This window comes from Chionomys nivalis, chromosome 11 (genome assembly GCF_950005125.1).
Source record: "Chionomys nivalis chromosome 11, mChiNiv1.1, whole genome shotgun sequence".
In the NCBI taxonomy this organism is placed as follows: Eukaryota; Metazoa; Chordata; class Mammalia; order Rodentia; family Cricetidae; genus Chionomys; species Chionomys nivalis.
This window is the reverse complement of record NC_080096.1, coordinates 21,736,333-21,755,204: the sequence shown is the minus strand read 5'-3', so window position 1 is coordinate 21,755,204 and position 18,872 is coordinate 21,736,333. Positions and strand designations below refer to the sequence as shown.

General features: G+C 44.2%; 1 protein-coding gene and 2 non-coding genes across 14 annotated transcripts in view; all 3 read left to right on the top strand.

Annotated features, from left to right (window-relative positions):
- Positions 1 to 18,872, top strand: part of Pum1 (pumilio RNA binding family member 1) — a 115,221-nt gene that overhangs the window by 93,949 nt on the left and 2,400 nt on the right. For 7 of the 12 annotated variants that reach the window (XM_057783643.1, XM_057783641.1, XM_057783640.1 and 4 more), the window contains 7 exons: positions 665 to 932; positions 2,469 to 2,598; positions 4,335 to 4,469; positions 7,907 to 8,044; positions 11,220 to 11,345; positions 12,025 to 12,146; positions 14,419 to 14,611. In XM_057783643.1, the coding sequence (XP_057639626.1) occupies positions 665 to 932; positions 2,469 to 2,598; positions 4,335 to 4,469; positions 7,907 to 8,044; positions 11,220 to 11,345; positions 12,025 to 12,146; positions 14,419 to 14,611 (1,112 nt within the window). The remainder of the gene's footprint in view (positions 1 to 664; positions 933 to 2,468; positions 2,599 to 4,334; positions 4,470 to 7,906; positions 8,045 to 11,219; positions 11,346 to 12,024; positions 12,147 to 14,418; positions 14,612 to 18,872) is intronic. The other 5 variants (XM_057783644.1, XM_057783642.1, XM_057783637.1 and 2 more) reach the window with 1 other exon arrangement.
- Positions 5,181 to 5,263, top strand: LOC130884502 (small nucleolar RNA SNORD103/SNORD85). The gene has a single exon (XR_009058029.1). It is a non-coding gene; the product is annotated as a small nucleolar RNA SNORD103/SNORD85 (small nucleolar RNA).
- Positions 15,673 to 15,755, top strand: LOC130884501 (small nucleolar RNA SNORD103/SNORD85). The gene has a single exon (XR_009058028.1). It is a non-coding gene; the product is annotated as a small nucleolar RNA SNORD103/SNORD85 (small nucleolar RNA).

Below are 18,872 nucleotides of genomic sequence, written 5' to 3'. Positions count from 1 at the left end.
AAGAACAACTTCCCAGAGTTTCCTGTACATAAATTCCCTCTCCTTACAGCAAAAGCAAGTGCTCTACCCCTGAACTACCCCACTCGTGTTTGTGCTGATCTTAAAGGGGGGACTTGAGCTGGGAATGAAGGTTATTTAGGAATGGAGTGAGTCCCTGCAGTGCTGAGTGGACAAGCTCAGAAGCCTCAGTGTGCTTTGCATTTTCTGAGTTCTTACTGCAGATGCTCTGCCCCATTTTACTTATTAAGGACATACAATGTATTGCTCCATTCTTTTTACTTGATTTCATTTTCTCCTTTTTAGGTAGTGCTGGGAATAGAACCCAGGGCCTCACTTATTCTAGCAAGTGCTCCATCTTTGAGCTGTATCCCCAGTACTACAGCACCAATTTTGCTATCAGTGGTTAAAGCAAAACAACCACCAAACAAACAAAAACCCCAAATAAATACTTCTTTCTCAATCTTTATGCAAATGTTTTCTTCCAGATTGGTAAGTGGGCCTTATGAAAGTCACAGTAGTAGTAGAATTGTCTGATCGTAACACAGTGGCATGGAAGAAGTGAGGTCATACAGACTTGTGGAGGGGGGCAGGAGGGGATACTTTTTCCTTTTAAATGAGGTTCCCCTAAACATGGACTCAGGTTTTTCTGTTCTGTAACCAACAGGAGGACTCACAAATGGCAGTGGGAGATACATCTCTGCTGCTCCTGGTGCCGAAGCCAAGTACCGCAGTGCAAGCAGTGCCTCCAGCCTCTTCAGCCCCAGCAGCACTCTGTTTTCTTCCTCTCGGCTGAGATATGGGATGTCTGATGTCATGCCCTCTGGCAGGAGCAGACTTTTGGAAGATTTTCGAAATAATCGGTACCCTAATTTACAACTACGGGAGATTGCTGGCCATATAATGGAATTTTCCCAAGACCAGCATGGGTCTAGGTAAGGACCTGGCTTTGGTAACAGTATATCTGAGATTTGTACCTTAAATTCCATTCCTCAGATAGGTATATATCTCATCATAAAAACATAGTACCTTTTGTGGTTCACAGTATGCCTTTGCTGTGCCTCCTAGAGTCTTATTTCAGAGGGATATGTGCATGGGATAGCCTTCAAATATTTCAAAAGAACTTTTATTTATCTGGACGATGGACTTTAAGCAAACCCTTTACATTTATGAGATTTATGAGCGCATAGCCTGTGTTTCTAGAATCTCTTAAAGTATTGTTGTTTGCCACTGGGCATGGTGGTACATACCTACAATTCCAGTACCCAAGAGGCAGACTCAGGATTGTCATAAGTTCCGCCATCTTGGTCTACACTAAGACCCTGGGTTTTTTTGTTTTTATAAAAAAGGATTTATTTATTATGTATACAACATTTTGCCTCCATGTATGTCTGCACGCTAGAGGAGGGCCCAAATCTCCTTACAGATAGTTGTGGGCCACCATGTGGTTGCTGGGAATTGAACTCAGGACCTCTGGAAGAGCAGCCCGTGCTATTAACCACTGAGGTACCTCTCCAGCCCAAGACCCTGTTTTATATATACCACCACCAAAAGTTGTACCTGTCTCTATATTTGAAGAAACTGTCTTCCCAGGAAGCCCTGTGCATGCCCTGCAGTAGTCAGTACTGTAACATCTGTTCTAGGGGAGACAGACACTGTCACATGATAATGTTGATTCCCCAGTTCTTAGGAGCACTTGTTCTCATCCCTGCTCTAGAAGGGAGAGCTCCATGAAATCTTTGCTCTAAGAGCTCCCTAGAGGTACCCATGGCAAAATGAGATGATATCACTCCTCACCCTTCTCATATCTGTTGTGGTTTTCTTCCTCTCTGTGTTCAGGGAAATTCCTAATGGTCTCCCTGCTCTGTAGCTTTTGCTAGCTACCTCCTCTGAGGAGTGGAGACCAGGTACAGAGGCAGCAAGGTTTTCCTATGTGGTCACCCGAGTGAGTTAACTGGGTAACACTATTTCAGACACTAAAGAATGCCTCTCTTGGCAGATAGAAGGTATAGAATAGAGTGAGGACCATGAGCCTTAAGTATCCAATGAGGGACTGTTTTCTAAAGACCAATGTTAAGCAGAGCTGGTGCTTTCATATATGTGCCATCCTGTATGTAGTGCAGCACACTAGAACAGGAATACACTTTTGAAAGTTGGACCATGTTAGGGGAATTCCCCCTTTCAGAAATCTTTTCTCTGAGAGCTTGAGATTGATTTAAATAGCCCAGCAGCCCGGCATGATGATGCATCTCTTTAATCTCAGCATTCAGGAGGCAGAGGCAGGAGGATCTCTCTGTTTTCTAGGCCAGCCAAGTCTTCATTGTGAAACCCCATCTAAACAAACAAAACTCACTGCACTTATTGGGCACATGGGCCGCATGTTGTAGAGTTGATCTAACAAGTGATGCCCTTCACACCTTTGCAAATCATCTCTGTGTGTGGTTTGATTGCCCCTTCACTCTGTTCTTCAGATTCATTCAGCTGAAACTAGAGCGTGCCACAGCAGCTGAGCGCCAGCTTGTCTTCAATGAAATCCTCCAGGCTGCGTACCAACTTATGGTGGATGTGTTTGGAAATTACGTCATTCAGAAGTTCTTTGAAGTATGTCTTTGTTCTTTCTGCCCTTTCACTTTGAGACTCTCCAGAGCATTTGATTTCTGTTGACTTTTTGAAGCACAGCTGTTCATTTCAGCCTTTAAAATGAAGTGATAGGGTCTTGAAAAGATTTTTCGTTTTCTCCAGTTCTTTATCCGTGTTAAGTGCCCATCCAGATGTGCTTTGGAGGCATGGTTTGATAGCTGTCTCCACGTGGGGCCCATTTGGGCTTGAACTCACAGAGATCCACCTGCCTCTGCTGTCTTCCAAGTACTGGGGTTAAAGGCACGCACCACCATGCCTGGCCTAAAGAGATTGTTTTTTGTTTGCTTGTTTTTTTTTTTTTTTTTTAAACATGTTTATTTATGGGGGGAAAGGGTGCCTAAGGAGGCCTGAGACATTGGATCCTTTGAAACTGGAGACAGTCCATTGTAAACTGCTTGATGGGTGCTGGGAATCAAACTCGGGTCCTCGGAAACACAGAGTGATGCTTGCTCTAACCACTGAACACTACCTCTCCCGCCTCCAGCACAGTGGTTCAGAGGCTTTAGCAGAATTACAATAAGACATGGTGGGAGTAAGGACTTGGCTTTGTACACCAGGCTCAGTGATTCCATTGCGGCCTAGAGTTGTGGCTTCTTTTGGTCTTAGCTCCTTCTTTTGCCCATTAACTTGGGTCATGGAAGTACATTAGTGATGAAGAATGTCTGCTTTCTCTAATGACTTAACATTTCAAAGACTTGGGATTTATTTTTATTTTCTATTTTTATGTTGTTAGTATTGTTGTCATTTATTATTTATATTTATTAACAATGTTTACCATTGCCAGCAGCTTCAAGCTGTTGGATGTCGCAATAAATTGAAAGAATCAGGTGTGGGGACAGTGGAATTCTAAGGTTATCTGCAAATAAAGAAATCTACCAATTTCTTCTGGCTCTTATTTGTGAAATGGTTTTAGAGTTGCTTTCTCAGACTTTACCTGCCCACTTTCCTCACAGACACTTAGTTCTCCAGCTTGTGTCTCTTGATTCTGGACTGTCTCTGCTCTGCTATTTTGTCACTGATACTAAAGTGCGGTAGCATGTGCAGCTTGGAGTGTCAGAACAAATGTGTTACTCTGTGATTGGGAACAAGCCAAAGAGCCTCACTAGACAGTCCCATGATGGTTCTAGTCACACAAGAGCAAAGAGGATGCAAACCAGCCCTTAGGAAAACACTGTATAGTGTAACCTTTTGGATTTCTTAGCTTCTCCTTTAAAAGGCAATAGTCCTAGAAAGACATCAATTCATAAGAATGTTGTGTGTACTTGACTTGCACTTGGCAGAGTAACTTAGGTGAAAGGGCTTGTCAGCCCGACCTTCCCATGTCCATGGGCTGCCCTATACAGCACAAGTCAGCACATTGTTTCTAGGCATGTTGAGCCTTGAAGCCAGTCCCATCTCTGCTGCTGGTTTTGGAATAACAGGATATGGCTCCTTCCATTTAGAAGTTAATACCCAATTCTTTAGGGCATTAAATATTTTTTGCAAGATGACCAAGACATGGCTGAGCATTAAAGAAAGTTCCTCAGGTCAAAGCTGAGAACTGCTGACTTTAGGGAACAATGGCTTTTTAAAAGGCGTCGTTGACCCTAGGAAACAGGGCAGCAAGAAGTTGAGGCTGGACACAACTACAGAAAACTTTTGTTTTCTCTGGTCTTTCTTCTTTATTTATGTAATGGTGTCTCTCACATTATGTCTAGTTTGGCAGTCATGAACAGAAGCTAGCTTTGGCTGAGCGCATTCGAGGCCACGTCTTATCATTGGCACTGCAGATGTATGGCTGCCGAGTTATCCAGAAAGCTTTGGAGTTTATTCCCTCAGACCAGCAGGTAATTGTAAGTTTCCTTTTCAGTTTTCTCTCGGTGTTTCTCTGTGCTGCGTGCAGTGCACTGTGGAGAATGTCAGTGTGGAGTCTCTTTGCTAGGTTATGTGGGTGCTTGTAGCTTTCCATCTGCAGAGCAAGCAGGATTTGCCCAGTTTGCAAGTTTCTAGTGGATCTTGTGTTTTGTGTGAAAGAGTTTACAGCATCATCTCTTTGACCAGTGAGTAGCCTGAGTAACTGCAGTTTTACAAGGAGGATGTAAACACATAAAATGCTGCTTAGCATTCTCCTCAAGTAGCACTAAACTTTCCAAGAAACCTGAAGTTAGGTTCAGCTCACTTGCAATCTCCTTCACTATCTATCCCCTCTTGCTTAGGCCTGCTGTGTCAATGGGTGACATGGCGATGACACAGGCCTAGCTGGTCCTTGCTGCTGACCCACAGTGTGGACAGGACAGTGGAAAATGGTGCTGCCCATGGAGGAGGCCCTCACCCAACCCATGCAGAATCAAGGCTAGGGATAGTTAGACAGGAGAAAGGGAACAAAGGCCCAAAAAACTAGCTGCTGTGAGTGGGGGTTGATAGGGAAGTCATCCAAGAGCCCCACAGGTAGGGATAGCACATTGCAACTGCTTGTGCCAGGTGGTGCCAAGGCCTCTGGCCTGCACCCCTCAGCCTCTGTGCTCTGAGCTCCCCCAGTCTTCTCAGTGGAGGGGTTGCTGTTGTCTGGCAATGATGACCCACTTGCCCTCACTGAGGACAAAGTTCGATAATGAGAATCTTTATTATGGACTCGTTCTGAGCCAGGCAGAATCCCACCAGTTCTGATTTAAACCCTTTGAACTACCAGCCAGTGGTGCAGATGGTGGCAGTTGAAGGTTGGTGGAGCCCAGGGCACTTGGGGTGCGTCTTATAGCTAGGCTCTGGAAGATACTGTGAAGTGGGTGAGGTTAGAAACATAGCTCTGTGCCTGACTTGGAGCATTGAAAAGACAACACTGTCTAGCTGAGTGTAGAGGTACATAGTGATCCCAACACTTTGGGAAACAGAACCCCAAGTTTGAAGCCAATCATAGAAGGCTAGATAGGAAGACCCTGCCTTCAGTCTCTAAGAAAGGTGAAGATCCAAGCCTAGTTTTTGTTGTTATCTGTTATTCACTGAGATGTTATAAATTTTAATGACCACGTTATTGTGGCTTTTGTTGTTGTTGTTGCTGTTTTCCCCACATGGAATTTTTTTTTCTCTTGGATCCTGATGGCTACTTACTAAAAGAAAATAGCTGCTCTGACCCTTTCTTTCCTTCTCTCCTTCCCTTCCTTACTAGCAAGTTGTCTTTTTCCAGGCTCTATTGCTCTTCCCACTCTCTCTGTCCTTCTCCCCAACTCTTCCTCTTTTACTTTTACGGCAACACTGGGGGTTAAAACCAGGCCTTTTTACAGGTTGGGTGTGTGTCCTGCCACTGGCCTTGGAAGTTTCCTGCCTAAGGTTGCTTCCTGAGCAACTGAGTCATGGGTTTGTGCAACCAGGCAGGGAGCTCTTTTTTATATTTTCCTTTCTCTGGCCCAGTTCCTCTGTGGTACCTTGTTCTGAGTTTGGACTATTCTGCTGTGGACTGTATATTTTGTTTTAGGAGATGAATTTTATCCTTTCTATGTCTCCCAGGCAGATGGTTCTTCTCTCGTGCTATGTTAGTAAGTGTTCTTTTGTGATCATGAATGTCTTCTGTTAGCTGACATTTCAGTTACTCTGGAGTCATTGCCTCCAGGATTCACTCACACTGTTCATGAAAGGTGCCTAGGTAAAGTTGCCTGTGGCATTCTAGCACAAATACAGAGGAGCACAGAGAAGTTAAAGCCCAGATGCAATCAGTAGGAAAATGGGGAGCCAATGCCTGCCCAGCCAGGTTCAGCATTTCACTTTAGGTGTTCTGAGGCTGGGAGTCTCAAGGAAAGATTCCAGTCAAAATCTAATCTGGTTCTAGTACATACCCTGACACACACTGCTTTTGTACTTTGTCTGCTTTTACAGTCTGTATTTGCTATTTGGACACAATTAATGAACTGGGAAAAACCATTTCTGCCGACTTTAATCAATGTGCCTTGGTGGAAAAATCACAGACGCTGGTAGTCACAGAGTGACTGCCCTGAAATTGTATTCTGTGGCCCTTTGTGTTTCCCTCTGTCCTTTGATGCTACTAAAGGAAGCTGGCGGGGGCACTCTTGGAGACATGTGCTCCCCGTGCCTAGGCTAACTGAGAACCTCTTGGTTCTCCAACAGTCACCCCTAGGAATTCACCACCACCGCCACTTCCTCTGTCTCTATAGATTTAGTTTTTGGTGTTTTGGGCTTTTTTTACTCTATAGACCAGGCAGGCCTAGAACTCAGTTTATATCTCAGGCTGGCCTCAAATTTGAGGCAATCCTCCTGCCTCAGCCTCTTAAGTGTTACAATTACAGGGTAACCATCATTGACATATATATTGGTTTTTTGAGACAGGGTTTCTCTGTGGCTCTGGAGCCTGTCCTGGAACTAGCTCTTGTAGACAAGGCTGGTCTCAAACTCACAGAGATACACCTGCCTCTGCCTCCCAAGTGCTGGGATTAAAGGCGTGCGCCACCACCACCCGGCTATAATTTTAATTATGTGACTTCGCCTGTAACTTCTTTTGTTGCTGGAAGGGCCACAGGGGATTATATTTGTTTCCCAGCAAATCCTGGCTGCATCAATCCTGGCAATTGCTTGGGTTTGAAGCTTCACAGTTTAGGTCTTTTTGAACAAGCTTTGTAATTCGTCTGCTCCGTGGCTGCCTAACATGATCTGTTGGGTGGAACTAAAGTACTCCCAGTTCTTGGAGTTACTTCTCACCTGGGCAAATTCTAGATCAACCCTTCATATTCGTGTGTGTCAAGCTTACATGATTGTCAGAATATGACAATATGACAGTGTGATGAATCATATATTATCAATCCTGTGCATTTCATATAGGTGTTTTTCTGTTTGAAGATGAACCTCATATAGCCCAGGTCAGCCTTGAACTTACTCTGTAGATAAGGCAGACCTTGAACTCATGGTCCTCCTGCCTCCCTCTCCCTAGTGTATCACTAAACACATTTTTAAAATAGGACTTATAGGTAGCATAGGATATGTGTGGCATATGTTGTGTGGCAGCTCCAGTTCTGCCTTACTTTCTGAGACTTGGAGTTACAGGTGTGTTCTACTACATCTGGCTGGTGTCGATGTTTTTAGAGTCTCAGCAAGCCTTTTCCAAGTTTGATATCTTTTAGGTCCCACTTGTTTTCTCTTGCTTTGTTGTTGCATGACTATAGTTGACTTAATTTACTTTGATTGCCATGTATCTGTGCAGGTGCTTTGCTTATTGGTAGGGTATGGGGATTGTCTGGGTGTTGCTGGCTATGATTCTGGTGTTGCCTTTTCTCTTTGTCTCTCATAGAATGAGATGGTACGGGAGCTAGATGGCCATGTCCTGAAGTGTGTGAAAGACCAGAATGGCAACCATGTGGTTCAGAAGTGCATTGAGTGTGTGCAGCCCCAGTCTTTACAGTTTATCATCGATGCATTCAAAGGGCAGGTAAGTAACTCGGGTTCACGTCATCAGCGGCCATTCCGTACACAGTGCACTCTGTAGTCAATTCCAGTGGTGTCAACCTGGCCCTGTTAACAGGTCTCTTCCCTTCACTCTCAGAGAGTCTGTCATGGAGTCCATAGCTTGCAGCAGACCTGTTAAGATGAATTTAATATTCGGAAGATTATTTTTACATGGATAGCTGTTATTCCTATCTGTCCTCATCAGTCTATTATCACACAAGACCCTTACTTTACACCCCTCCCGGCAGGGTTCCATTGTGTATCCCTGATTATTCTGAAACTAGTTCTATAGACCTGGCCAGCCTCAAACTCACCGAGATCTGCCCGCTTTTGCCTCCTGAGGGCTGGTGTTAAAGGCGTGCATCATCGCTGCCTGTCAATCTGTCACTTTCTCATGCTATCACTTTTCTGAGTGCCTTTAAATTAGGATAATTGTTAGTTTCTTTGCCAAAAATAATACCTTCCCACCTTGGGGAAGTTACTGGGACAGAGTGGTAAAACAAAATTCCTTTTTAGGTATTTGGACTCTTGGCTCTGTGGACTTTTTTGGGCATATGAATCTGAAGTACTGTTCAGTTTAAGTAGAAGCATGATTTAGAATTCTTTCAGAATTCCCACATGGTTGAGAAGAGTCAGAACTTAGGGGTTATTGGGAGTTTCAGGATTAGTAGAGCAGAGGGTGGCACATTCATTCACTGAGACGGAGAGGTGGTTCAGTGGTTAAGAGCACTTAATGCTTTTGCAGGGGACCTGGATTCGGTTCCCAGCACCCCCATCACCACTCATTACTATATTTATTTGTAACTAGTTCCAGGGGATCAGACTCCTCTTTTTGGCTTTGGTGGGGCACACACACATAATACAATCTTTAAAAAGACATTAAGTAGCCAGGCGGTGGTGGCGCACACCTTTAATTCCAGCACTCGGGAGGCAGAGGCAGGCGGATCTCTGAGTTCGAGACCAGACTGGTCTACAAGAGCTAGTTCCAGGACAGGCTCCAAAACCACAGCGAAACCCTGTCTTGCTTTTTTGAGGGAGTGATGAGCTAATGGGATAGCCAAGCATTCTACCATTGAGTTCTGTCTCCAGTCCAGGAGTTGAATGCTATCTTGTTGAACCTGTCAAAGTGTTGGCAGCTAGATTTGATAAAGAACTCCTACAATCAAAGGAAACGATAGAAGTGGGGGCAGATGAGCCAAAGGTGAATTAATACTTTACAGAAGCACAGATTAGCAGTTGATAAGAAAAAGTCTATTCCATTAGTTAGGAAGAAAGTACAAAATGAGGCTCAGAAACAGACAGTTCCTACCATGTACTGCAGCATTTGTGCTTCAGGAATGTGAACCAGCCACTTGGGTAACTAACCAGTATCTTCCTAGATTTCAGAATTTGTATTTCTTTGATCCAGTACTTTGGTCTAGCTAACATTTGTATCTGGTGAAAGACCCACTTAGCATGTTTTAAACTGCTGAACAGTTTCCACACAGAAGTAAAAAATAAAAAATAGGTTTTTTTTTCTTCCTTTTCCCGAGACAGGGTTTACTCTGTATAACAGTCCTAGCTGTCCTGAGACTAGTTCTTGTAAACCAGGCTGGCTTCGAACTCACAGGGATTCACCTGCCTTTGCCTCCTGAGTGCTGGGATTGAAGGCGTGTGCCATCACCTCCCGGTTGAAAAATAAAAAAAAATTTAAAAAGGGGTCTGCAGAGACTGTTCAGCATTAGGAGCACTGACTGCTCTTCCAGAGGACCTGGGTTCAATCCCCAGCACCCACATGGCAGCTCACAACTGTCTGTAACTTAAGTTCTAGGAAGTCTAACACCCTCACAGATATAAACAGACAAAACACCAATGCACATAAAATAAATAATTAAGCAAACAAGCAAGCAATGCAGATGTCTGGACCAAAGTTTAGGTTTAGAAGTGCCATGCTTTGCCAGCAGCATGCCTGGAAAACGGTCTAGACATACAGTGAATGCTTAGAAGTGGTTTTGGAAATGCAGTGAGTGAAATAAACTGCTTTAGACCATGAACACCTTAAGTAGCAGGTGCAACCATAGGGCCCTATAGCAAATGAGAGGACAAGCACTTGGTCTACTCAAGGTCCACAGCACTCACCTCATGTGAGATGTATTAATTGTTCTTCAGAGTCTTTTTTTTCCCCTGGTGATTTGAGGCAGACTCCTGAACCTCATGATCCTCCTGTCTTGGTTTTCTGACTGCTAGGATTAAAGGCATTCACTGCTGTCTCCACCAGAGTATATTTCCTTACATCTAGGAAAGGCCAGAATCAAGATTGGGTGTGTGGGCTGAGGAAGCAGCTCAGTGGTGGGACACTTTTTTTTATTCCTCTTAAACCTAACAGTGCCTCAGCCAGCCTTGTGTGTAGCTGTGTGTTTGTATGAAAGCATTCATATATATATTCTCTGCTCTTTGTGTTATGGGCTTCTTTGTGTTGTGTCTCCCCATGCTGAATGTTTTCAGCCTTTGTCCTTACAGGTTCAGATGAGCACTTTATCAATGACCTCTCTGTAGCTCTCTCTCTCTCCCTTTTTTTTTTCTTTCTTTCTTTTTTTTTTTTCTTTCTATGCTGTTTGTTTTTGAGGCAGGGTCTCAGCTGTGTACCTCTGTCTTCCCTGAAGTAGATCCCTGTCTCTGCCTCTAGAGTGCTAGGATTAAAGATACTGGCACACTTTCTCTTCCTCCTGTTTTTCATCCTATGTTTTGGAAAGGCAGTTGGTTGACATTCTTGATTCATTTTTAATTTTTCAAGACAAGATTTCTCTGTGTAGCTCTGGCTGTCCTGGAACTCACTTTGTAGACCAGGCTGACCTTGAATTTAGAAATTTGCCTACCTCTACCTTCGGAGGGCTGGGATTAATGATGTATGCCACCACTGCCTGGTGACACTCTTGATTCTTGACTAAGTAGATTTTTTTAGTACCTTGAGTCCTTTTCTGATTCATTTTTAGACTTCTTGGAAGTGTTCATTTTAGCTAATTTATACACATATGCATTTTAGCTAATTTATATACATGTATGAATTCCTAAAACAACCCAGGAAATGGTTTATTAGCTCATAGTGGGTTAGACTTACCTGTGAAGCAGAGGAGTGAGGTAATAAAGTAACAATACTGTCTTGGATCTTTCTGCTCCAGGTATTTGCTTTGTCTACTCACCCTTATGGCTGCAGGGTGATTCAGAGGATCCTGGAGCACTGTCTCCCTGACCAGACTCTCCCTATCCTTGAGGAGCTTCACCAGCACACGGAACAGCTTGTGCAGGTACTACTGCAGACCCTTATGGGCTCTTGCAGGCCCAGAGTGTGTGTTTTGTTAGCAGAAAGTATCAACATATCATCAGGGTACTTCACATCTTTGGAGCTTGTGTTCATCACAGCCCAGTTTGTGTTTCATGAAAAATAGGCAATGATTTGAAGCCATGACCTCTGATTTGGAGTCTGCATTCATTGTGTACCTCTGGGTCTCTGCTCCATTGGCCACAAAAGCCAAGTGTACTAGTTGATTCTTCTTTTGGGATTTGCTTCTGTTGCTGATAAGATAATGAATCCTGATTGTTTTGTTGGATGCAGATCTCCAGAAAGATGCAAACAAACTTTTTGCAACTTCTATTCTAATAGGAAACATTTTTTTTCCCAAACACTCCTTCCCCCATTCTGAAATAATTATAGGCCTACTTTCTTGTGAAGAAGTTAGCTAGGAAGTAGGTGTATAAATATATAAAGAGAAATAATCTGTAGTCTAGTAACAATGTGTTCTCGTTTTGTAATGAGAGGGAATAATTTTACTCCTGTCCATTTTAAAAATTGTTGCAGGTTCCTTCACCCTTAGATAAGCTATCACAGTGCTACATGAGTGATATATATTAATTATATGGAGGACCTAGTAACCCAGAGAACTGTTATTTATGTATATTTTCTTTGTTTTGTTGCTTCTCAAATAGGATCAGTATGGAAATTATGTAATCCAACATGTACTGGAGCATGGTCGTCCTGAGGATAAAAGCAAAATTGTAGCAGAGATCCGAGGCAATGTACTTGTATTGAGTCAGCACAAATTTGCAAGGTCTGTGCTCTGGGAAGTGAGGATTGGGTAGTATTTCAGCTGCAGAGTCTTTTTGTTGTTAGGCATTTCTCTGTCCCACCAGCCAGCTCCCAAATCATTACATGCAGACTTACTATTAATTATGAAGGTTTGTCTTGTAGCTTAGGATTGTTTCTAAGTAGCTCTTATAACTATTAACCCATTTCTTTTGATCTATATTCTTCTATGTGGTTCAGTTGCCTTTACTTTGTAATGCTTGTGCTGCTTGTTCTGTGTTCTGACACCTGCACTTCTTCCCAGCATCCTCTGTGCCTGGGAATCTGTCTAGCTATTGCCTTTCAACTTTATATTAAAGCAGTCTGAGTGACACATCTTCACAGTGTACAAAAAGATTATTTCACAACACTTTTTCCCTAATTTTTATACTTGCTTATTTATCTATTTGTGGGCATTTGTGTGCTCGTGTGCACTGTACCGCTGTGCACATGTGGAAGTTAGAGGATAGCTTGTGGGAGTTGGTTCTCTTTTTCCATCTTACAGGTTCTAGGTATCAAGCTCAGTTTGTTGGTCATAGCCTCAAGTACAGTTACATACGAAGCCATGTCTATTGCCTGCTTTAAAAGTCAAGTGTGGCTTCAAAGACATTTTCTTAAAAGCTCTTTCCACTCCTTTGGAGTTGCCACTAAAATCTCCTGTGTTTTTCCTACCTTGGTGGTGGGCATTGTGAGATAGCCCCCACTCACCTTCATCTTTGGCCCGAGAGGGGCAAGTTGCCAGATCTGTGCAGGCCTCAACTTCTCAGCTTCAGAGCATCAAACTTGGAAAATTCCAGCTCTGTGCCTTAGCTGGGTGCTCTTCTGAGCAGGGTTCATTCCTTCTCACTGCTCAGTGAATATAACGCTGAGTAGTTTTCTAGGATTTTCTTCCCTGGCATTTTCGTGTTTTTTTTTTTTTTTTTTTTTTTTTTTTTTTTTTTTTTTTTTTTTTTTGGTCAGGGGTTTATATTGATGTTCATTAATAATTGCTTTCAATTAGTGAGATCTGTTGTAAAAAAATCATTTTTTTTACAATTCTGTGTGTATGTGTGTACTTGATTGAGCATGTACATTTCATAGTATCCATGTGGAGCTTGGATGACAACTTGCTACAGTAGATTAGGTTCTTTCCTATCCTGTGGGTTCCAGAGAATGAACTCAGGTCTTCAGGCTTGGCAGTGTAAGCACATTTATCCACCATGCCATCTACCTGGTCTATTAATTTATGAGCTCTGTGAGTACTAAATTATGAGCAGCCTAAATCAAAGCACTTAGTATAACTTAGTCTAGAGAAGCCAACGGGCAGCGTGCCTGCATGAGGATCTCTTTTGGGGTTGCGCTTACTGAATATGGTTGTTTTGGTGGGTTTAGCCTCTCATTAGCCTTTTCTCCTTGAGGATTTGGGACCTAGAACTCTCTCCTTTTTGAGCCCTTGGCAAAGCCTTAACTTTCACCAACTCCCATGTACTGACTGCTGCTGGGTCTTGGGCTCAGTAACAGCAGTGCACACAGCACATCCTTTTTGTGTATTTTTGGGTTAGGGTTTATTTGTGTATCCTCAGTTATCTTAGAACTCACAGAAGTTCACCTGCCTCTGCCTCCTGAGTGCTGCAATTAAAGATGTTCACCACCACTGTCTGGCTAGCATACTCTGTTGTTAATTTGTGCCCCGGGAACTGAGACGAGGAATCACTGTGTGGTGACTAATCATCAGTCTGACAGCCAGACATTTCATGTTAGAAAACTGTGCTAAGTGTTCACAAGTGATGACAGAAGGCAGGGCCTTCTGTGCTTCTGAACTGCCGAAGTGCTGTGCTCCTGCTTGAAGTTCCTTCACTGAGCTCAGATCTCCCTCCGTGGCCCAGTGTCTGAGTCATGGCTGGTATGACCAAAGGAGTTTTGTTGTTGAGCCTGAGCTTAAAGATGCAAGGACAGCATCATAAAATCTTGGTGTGAGTTGTAGTAGTGATTATAAACGAGTTGAGCTATTAGAAACCTCTGCTGTGAATCTTGCTATGAGCTTTGCAAGCACATTACTATCATCTGTCAGCAGGTCAGGGCCCCTCTCGTAGAACACTGGGGCTCAGGTGATTCACTGTTGGACACCCAGTGTTAAGACCAAAAAAGAACATTACAGAGCCAGACCTTGGGCAAATGAATTCCCATACGTACCATCTCTTCCCTCATTGTCCATCCTAAAGCACACAGCCTAAGTGGGGATCTTATCTGATTGTTCTTCCTAATTTTCCTCATGACAGCAATGTTGTGGAGAAGTGTGTCACTCATGCCTCACGTACAGAGCGTGCTGTACTCATCGATGAGGTGTGCACCATGAATGACGGTCCCCACAGTGCCTTATACACCATGATGAAGGATCAGTATGCCAACTATGTGGTCCAGAAGATGATCGATGTGGCTGAGCCAGGTCAGCGGAAGATTGTCATGCACAAGGTAAGCACATTGGGTGCCAGCCCAGAGTGGGAGAAGGACCAGGTGGACCGTGTTCAGATATAGCACATAGTAGACAGTGGGCTTCTTTGTGTTGCTATACCAGACTTGTTCTGTGCTTCCTCCTCTCACTGTGTGGGATCACTATGGTCTCTCTGTGTTTGCCACTTCTTTCCTCAACTCACAGTTTGGGAGTCCTGGTTCTGGTTTTTGTTTTGTTTTAAACTTTTTTTCCCCTTTTAGGGGTTTGGGTATTTGTCGGCATGGGACCCTGTGCACTGCCTGCCTGCAGTGTTTTTGACACCTGTTTAGTGCGTGATTGTGCTGTGGTGCATGTCTAGGTCACAGTGATGTGGTCAGGTTTCATGGCAAGTGGCCTTTACTCACATAGCCATCCTGTTGGTCTGTGAGAAGCATATTTCCTGTTTTTGAATATTGTTTTGAGGGCTGAACCCAGGCCTGGTGCAGCCTAAACTAGCATTCAGCCACTAAGCCACATCTTGGCCCTTGTTTGTTTATTTGTTTGGGGGGTTGGTTTGTTGACAGAGCTTCGTTGCTTAGCCCAGGCTGGCCTTAAAACTATGGTCCTAATTGCAGGAATCACAGATATGCTACCACACTTGGCTGAGAGTGAGAACATATTTTTGTGAGGTAATTCCTTCCCTGGTCTCTGAGATCATCTCATCAGTTCAGGGTAGTCTACTTCCTGTGTCTCCTTTTCTTGTTTTTTGTGTTCAATGATCCCTTTCCTGCAAAGGCCTGGTCCCTGCTGCTGACCCACAGTGTGGACAGGACAGTGGAAAATGGTGCTGCCCATGGAGGAGGCCCTCACCCAACCCATACAGAATCGAGGCTAGGGATAGTTAGACAGGAGAAAGGGAACAAAGGCCCAAAAAACTAGCTGCTGTGAGTGGGGGTTGATAGGGAAGTCATCCAAGAGCCCCACAGGTAGGGATAGCACATTGCAACTGCTTGTGCCAGGTGGTGCCAAGGCCTCTGGCCTGCACCCCTCAGCCTCTGTGCTCTGAGCTCCCCCAGTCTTCTCAGTGGAGGGGTTGCTGTTGTCTGGCAATGATGACCCACTTGCCCTCACTGAGGACAAAGTTCGATAATGAGAATCTTTATTATGGACTCGTTCTGAGCCAGGCAGAATCCCACCAGCTCTGATTCAAACCCATTGAACTACCAGCCAGTGGTGCAGATGGTGGCAGTTGAAGGTTGCTGGAGCCCAGGGCATGTGGGGTGCGTCTCGCAGTTTGTTGCATGTGGAGGTGCTAGGAGGCGATGTGGCAGTGTGTAGGAGGCGGTATGGTAGCATGTAGCATTTAGGAGCTGGAAGCACAGCTGTTGCTGAAGCAAATAACTAAACCTGTGGCAATAGGCATATCCTCAGAACTGCGTTGTCCTGGTGCTCACTGAGGGACTGTGCTCGTAGGCAAGGGAAAGCCAGGAAAAACGGGGAAGAGAATAGAGTGGTGGAGTGCTGCTTGCAGAGTGCATGGTTAGAAAGAGGCCTCAGTAATGAAGACTAGGGACCTGAGAGGAGACTCTGTTTAATACTTTTTACATTTACTTCCTCTTTATGTGTGTGCTTCAGCCTGCATGAGGTCAGAAGACAGTTTATTGCTGGAGTCAGTTTTTTTCCTCCTTCTATGTGGGTTCAAAGCATGTCAGGCTTGGTAGCAAGTGATTTACCCATGGAGCAAACACTCAGGCCTAGGACAATTGTGCCACCACTGTAATTTGGAGTAGGGGAAGCCATGAAAACAGCTGAGCTAATATAATAGCTGGTAGCATTTTTCAGATTGAAGAGGTCAGTGTAAGCTAGAATCAAAAGGAGAGGGAGGACCAAGATCGGCTCGCTCACCAATAGGGTTTGTGTTAGAAGAGTGGAAAGTAGCATCTCATGCCTTACTAGTCCAAGTTAAAAATGGAGTGCAGCAAAGCTGAGGAGAGTGGGGGTGGGGTCAGGGGAGAGGGAAGGGAAGGAGTGCTCAAGGCTGGGGGTCTAGTGAGAGAAGCCCTTGTTGAGGACATGGTCCTCACCATATCTGGGGCTGCAGCCCTCCTGGATCCTTTGGATAGGCAAGCTTGGGAAGGTATGTAGATTGTTACTTAGCGCCCAGACCCCTTTGTTTTCAGCCATTGTCACTGAAGGTGCCAGGAGGAGGTGTGCTGTTTCCTGCCTGTGTTCTGTGTGGGTTCATAGCAGTTTCTAGAGCTCCTTGGCCCTTCCTTACTCTGAGCTTACATTTGGACAGACAAACTGCTGGCTTTGTAGGCTTCAAGATGGGCTGCCACCTGTCTCCTGGCATGGTGCTCCTTGAGGTTTGTGAGCAGTGTGAATTTTTGTTGGGAACATTGTTAAAGTGCCCCTCCACCATCTTCTATTTTCTGTGTGGAAAGATTAGTAGGCAAGCAGAGGGGAGCTAGAACTGCTAAGTGTATAGCATGGCCCCTGAGCTTTAAGTGAAGCCCCCCCCTCAAGTGAGCTGTGTGCACAGGAACAGGTCTAGGGCAGGGGCCACGAGCGTGCTCACAGGAGTGATCAGAGCTGTCTAGGTTGGAGGAGCACGGGTATGGGAAGTGACTGATGCCAGTGATGTGTCACAAGTAATAGGAAGAGTGAATCTATAGGTTGAAATACCTATACTATTCTTTATCCCTAATTTGTCTTTGGCTGAACTACAGAACCACTCTGTATCTTTTTTTTCTCAGCTGCCCTGGCACAGTGTCAGTCTTCCTTCCTTTGTTTTTGTCTGTCTTTCCCTATTTATTTATTTACTTATTTATTTATTGGTGTATTAAGGTTTCTATTGCTGTGATAAACACAATGACCAAAAGTATCTTGGGAAGGAAAAGATTTATTTCATCTTTAAAAACTCTTGGTCTACTCTATTATTGAAGGAATTCAGGGCAGGAACTGATACAGAGAGGCAATGGAGGAACGCTGCTTGCTGGCTTGGCTTGCTCAGCCTGATTGCTTATAGCACCCAGGACCACCTACCTGCCCAGGGGTGGTACCAGCCACAGTGGGCTGGGTCCTCCCTCATCAGTCATCAATCAACAAAATGCATCACAGTCTTGCTCACAGGCCAATCAGGTGGGGGCATTTTCTCAATTGAGGTTCCCTCTTCTAAAATAACTTTAGCTTTATCAAATTGACATAAAAACGAGCTAGCATAATCAACCCCTTGTCACCTTTACACACAATCGCATTATTTGTAAAGTGTAACCTTTCCTTTCCTGTTTATCCCCAGGAGCTCATATTAATACTCAAGCTCACAATATAAAAAAAAAAATCTCAGTTTTTTTTAACCTCTGTGATCTTTACAAATACTTTGAAAATCTAATTTCTTTAAAATATTCAGAGTCTCTTAACTGTGGGCTCCTATAAAATCAAAATAAGTTAAATACTTTCTTATTCTGAGAGGGAAGAACCATGGCAAAATCACAGTCCAGCAGTATAAAGCTCAGCGTCAGACTTGTAGGACTCAATACCGGGATCCTTGGGTTCCTCCGGGAGGCTTCAACAGCTATCCACAGCCCCTACAGTATATCTCCTAAGCTCAGATTGGCTCCACTACACAGCCAGTGCTGTTCTAGGCAGTCATCCCATGACACTGGCACCTCCAAAATGCTAGGGTGTCTTTGTTGGGATCCACCTTTACCACTAACCCCTCCTGGGTACTCTTCAAGGATTCTGACCCTGCCACATTGGTGCCAAGTCTCAACTTCTCTCATGATTTCTTCAGTCTTCACTGCCACTCAGCCTGCACCTTCACCAGTGGCCTTTTATCCTCATAGTGCCAAGCTTCGCCTTCTCACCATGACCCCTTTAAAACCAATACCACCTGGACGAGTCTTTAAACATTACCAAGGTTGTCTGCAGCATGAAGTGTACCCTATTGGCCCTTTCTAGACTCCACCTTCTGTGGAAATACTCTTGGAAGATTTGAGTTCACTGGTGCTGATCTCCTTAATCACAGCCCCACCTAGTCAGTAGCAATGTACCAGCAAAGCAAAGGTTTTACTTTAGTGGTTAATTTGAGTGTCACTTGAATGGTCCTAATAGAGCCTTTGCTTTCCTCTGAAGCTTCACAAGCCAGGCCTTTATCACCTGGACTGCTCACAAGTTCCCACAGAAGCCCACTGAGCTCTGAGCACACAATGGCTTTTCCAGCCCAGACTTTGTCACAGCAGTACCCCTGACCTGGTACCAAATTCTGTCTTACTTAGTGTTTCTATTACTGTGGTTAAACAC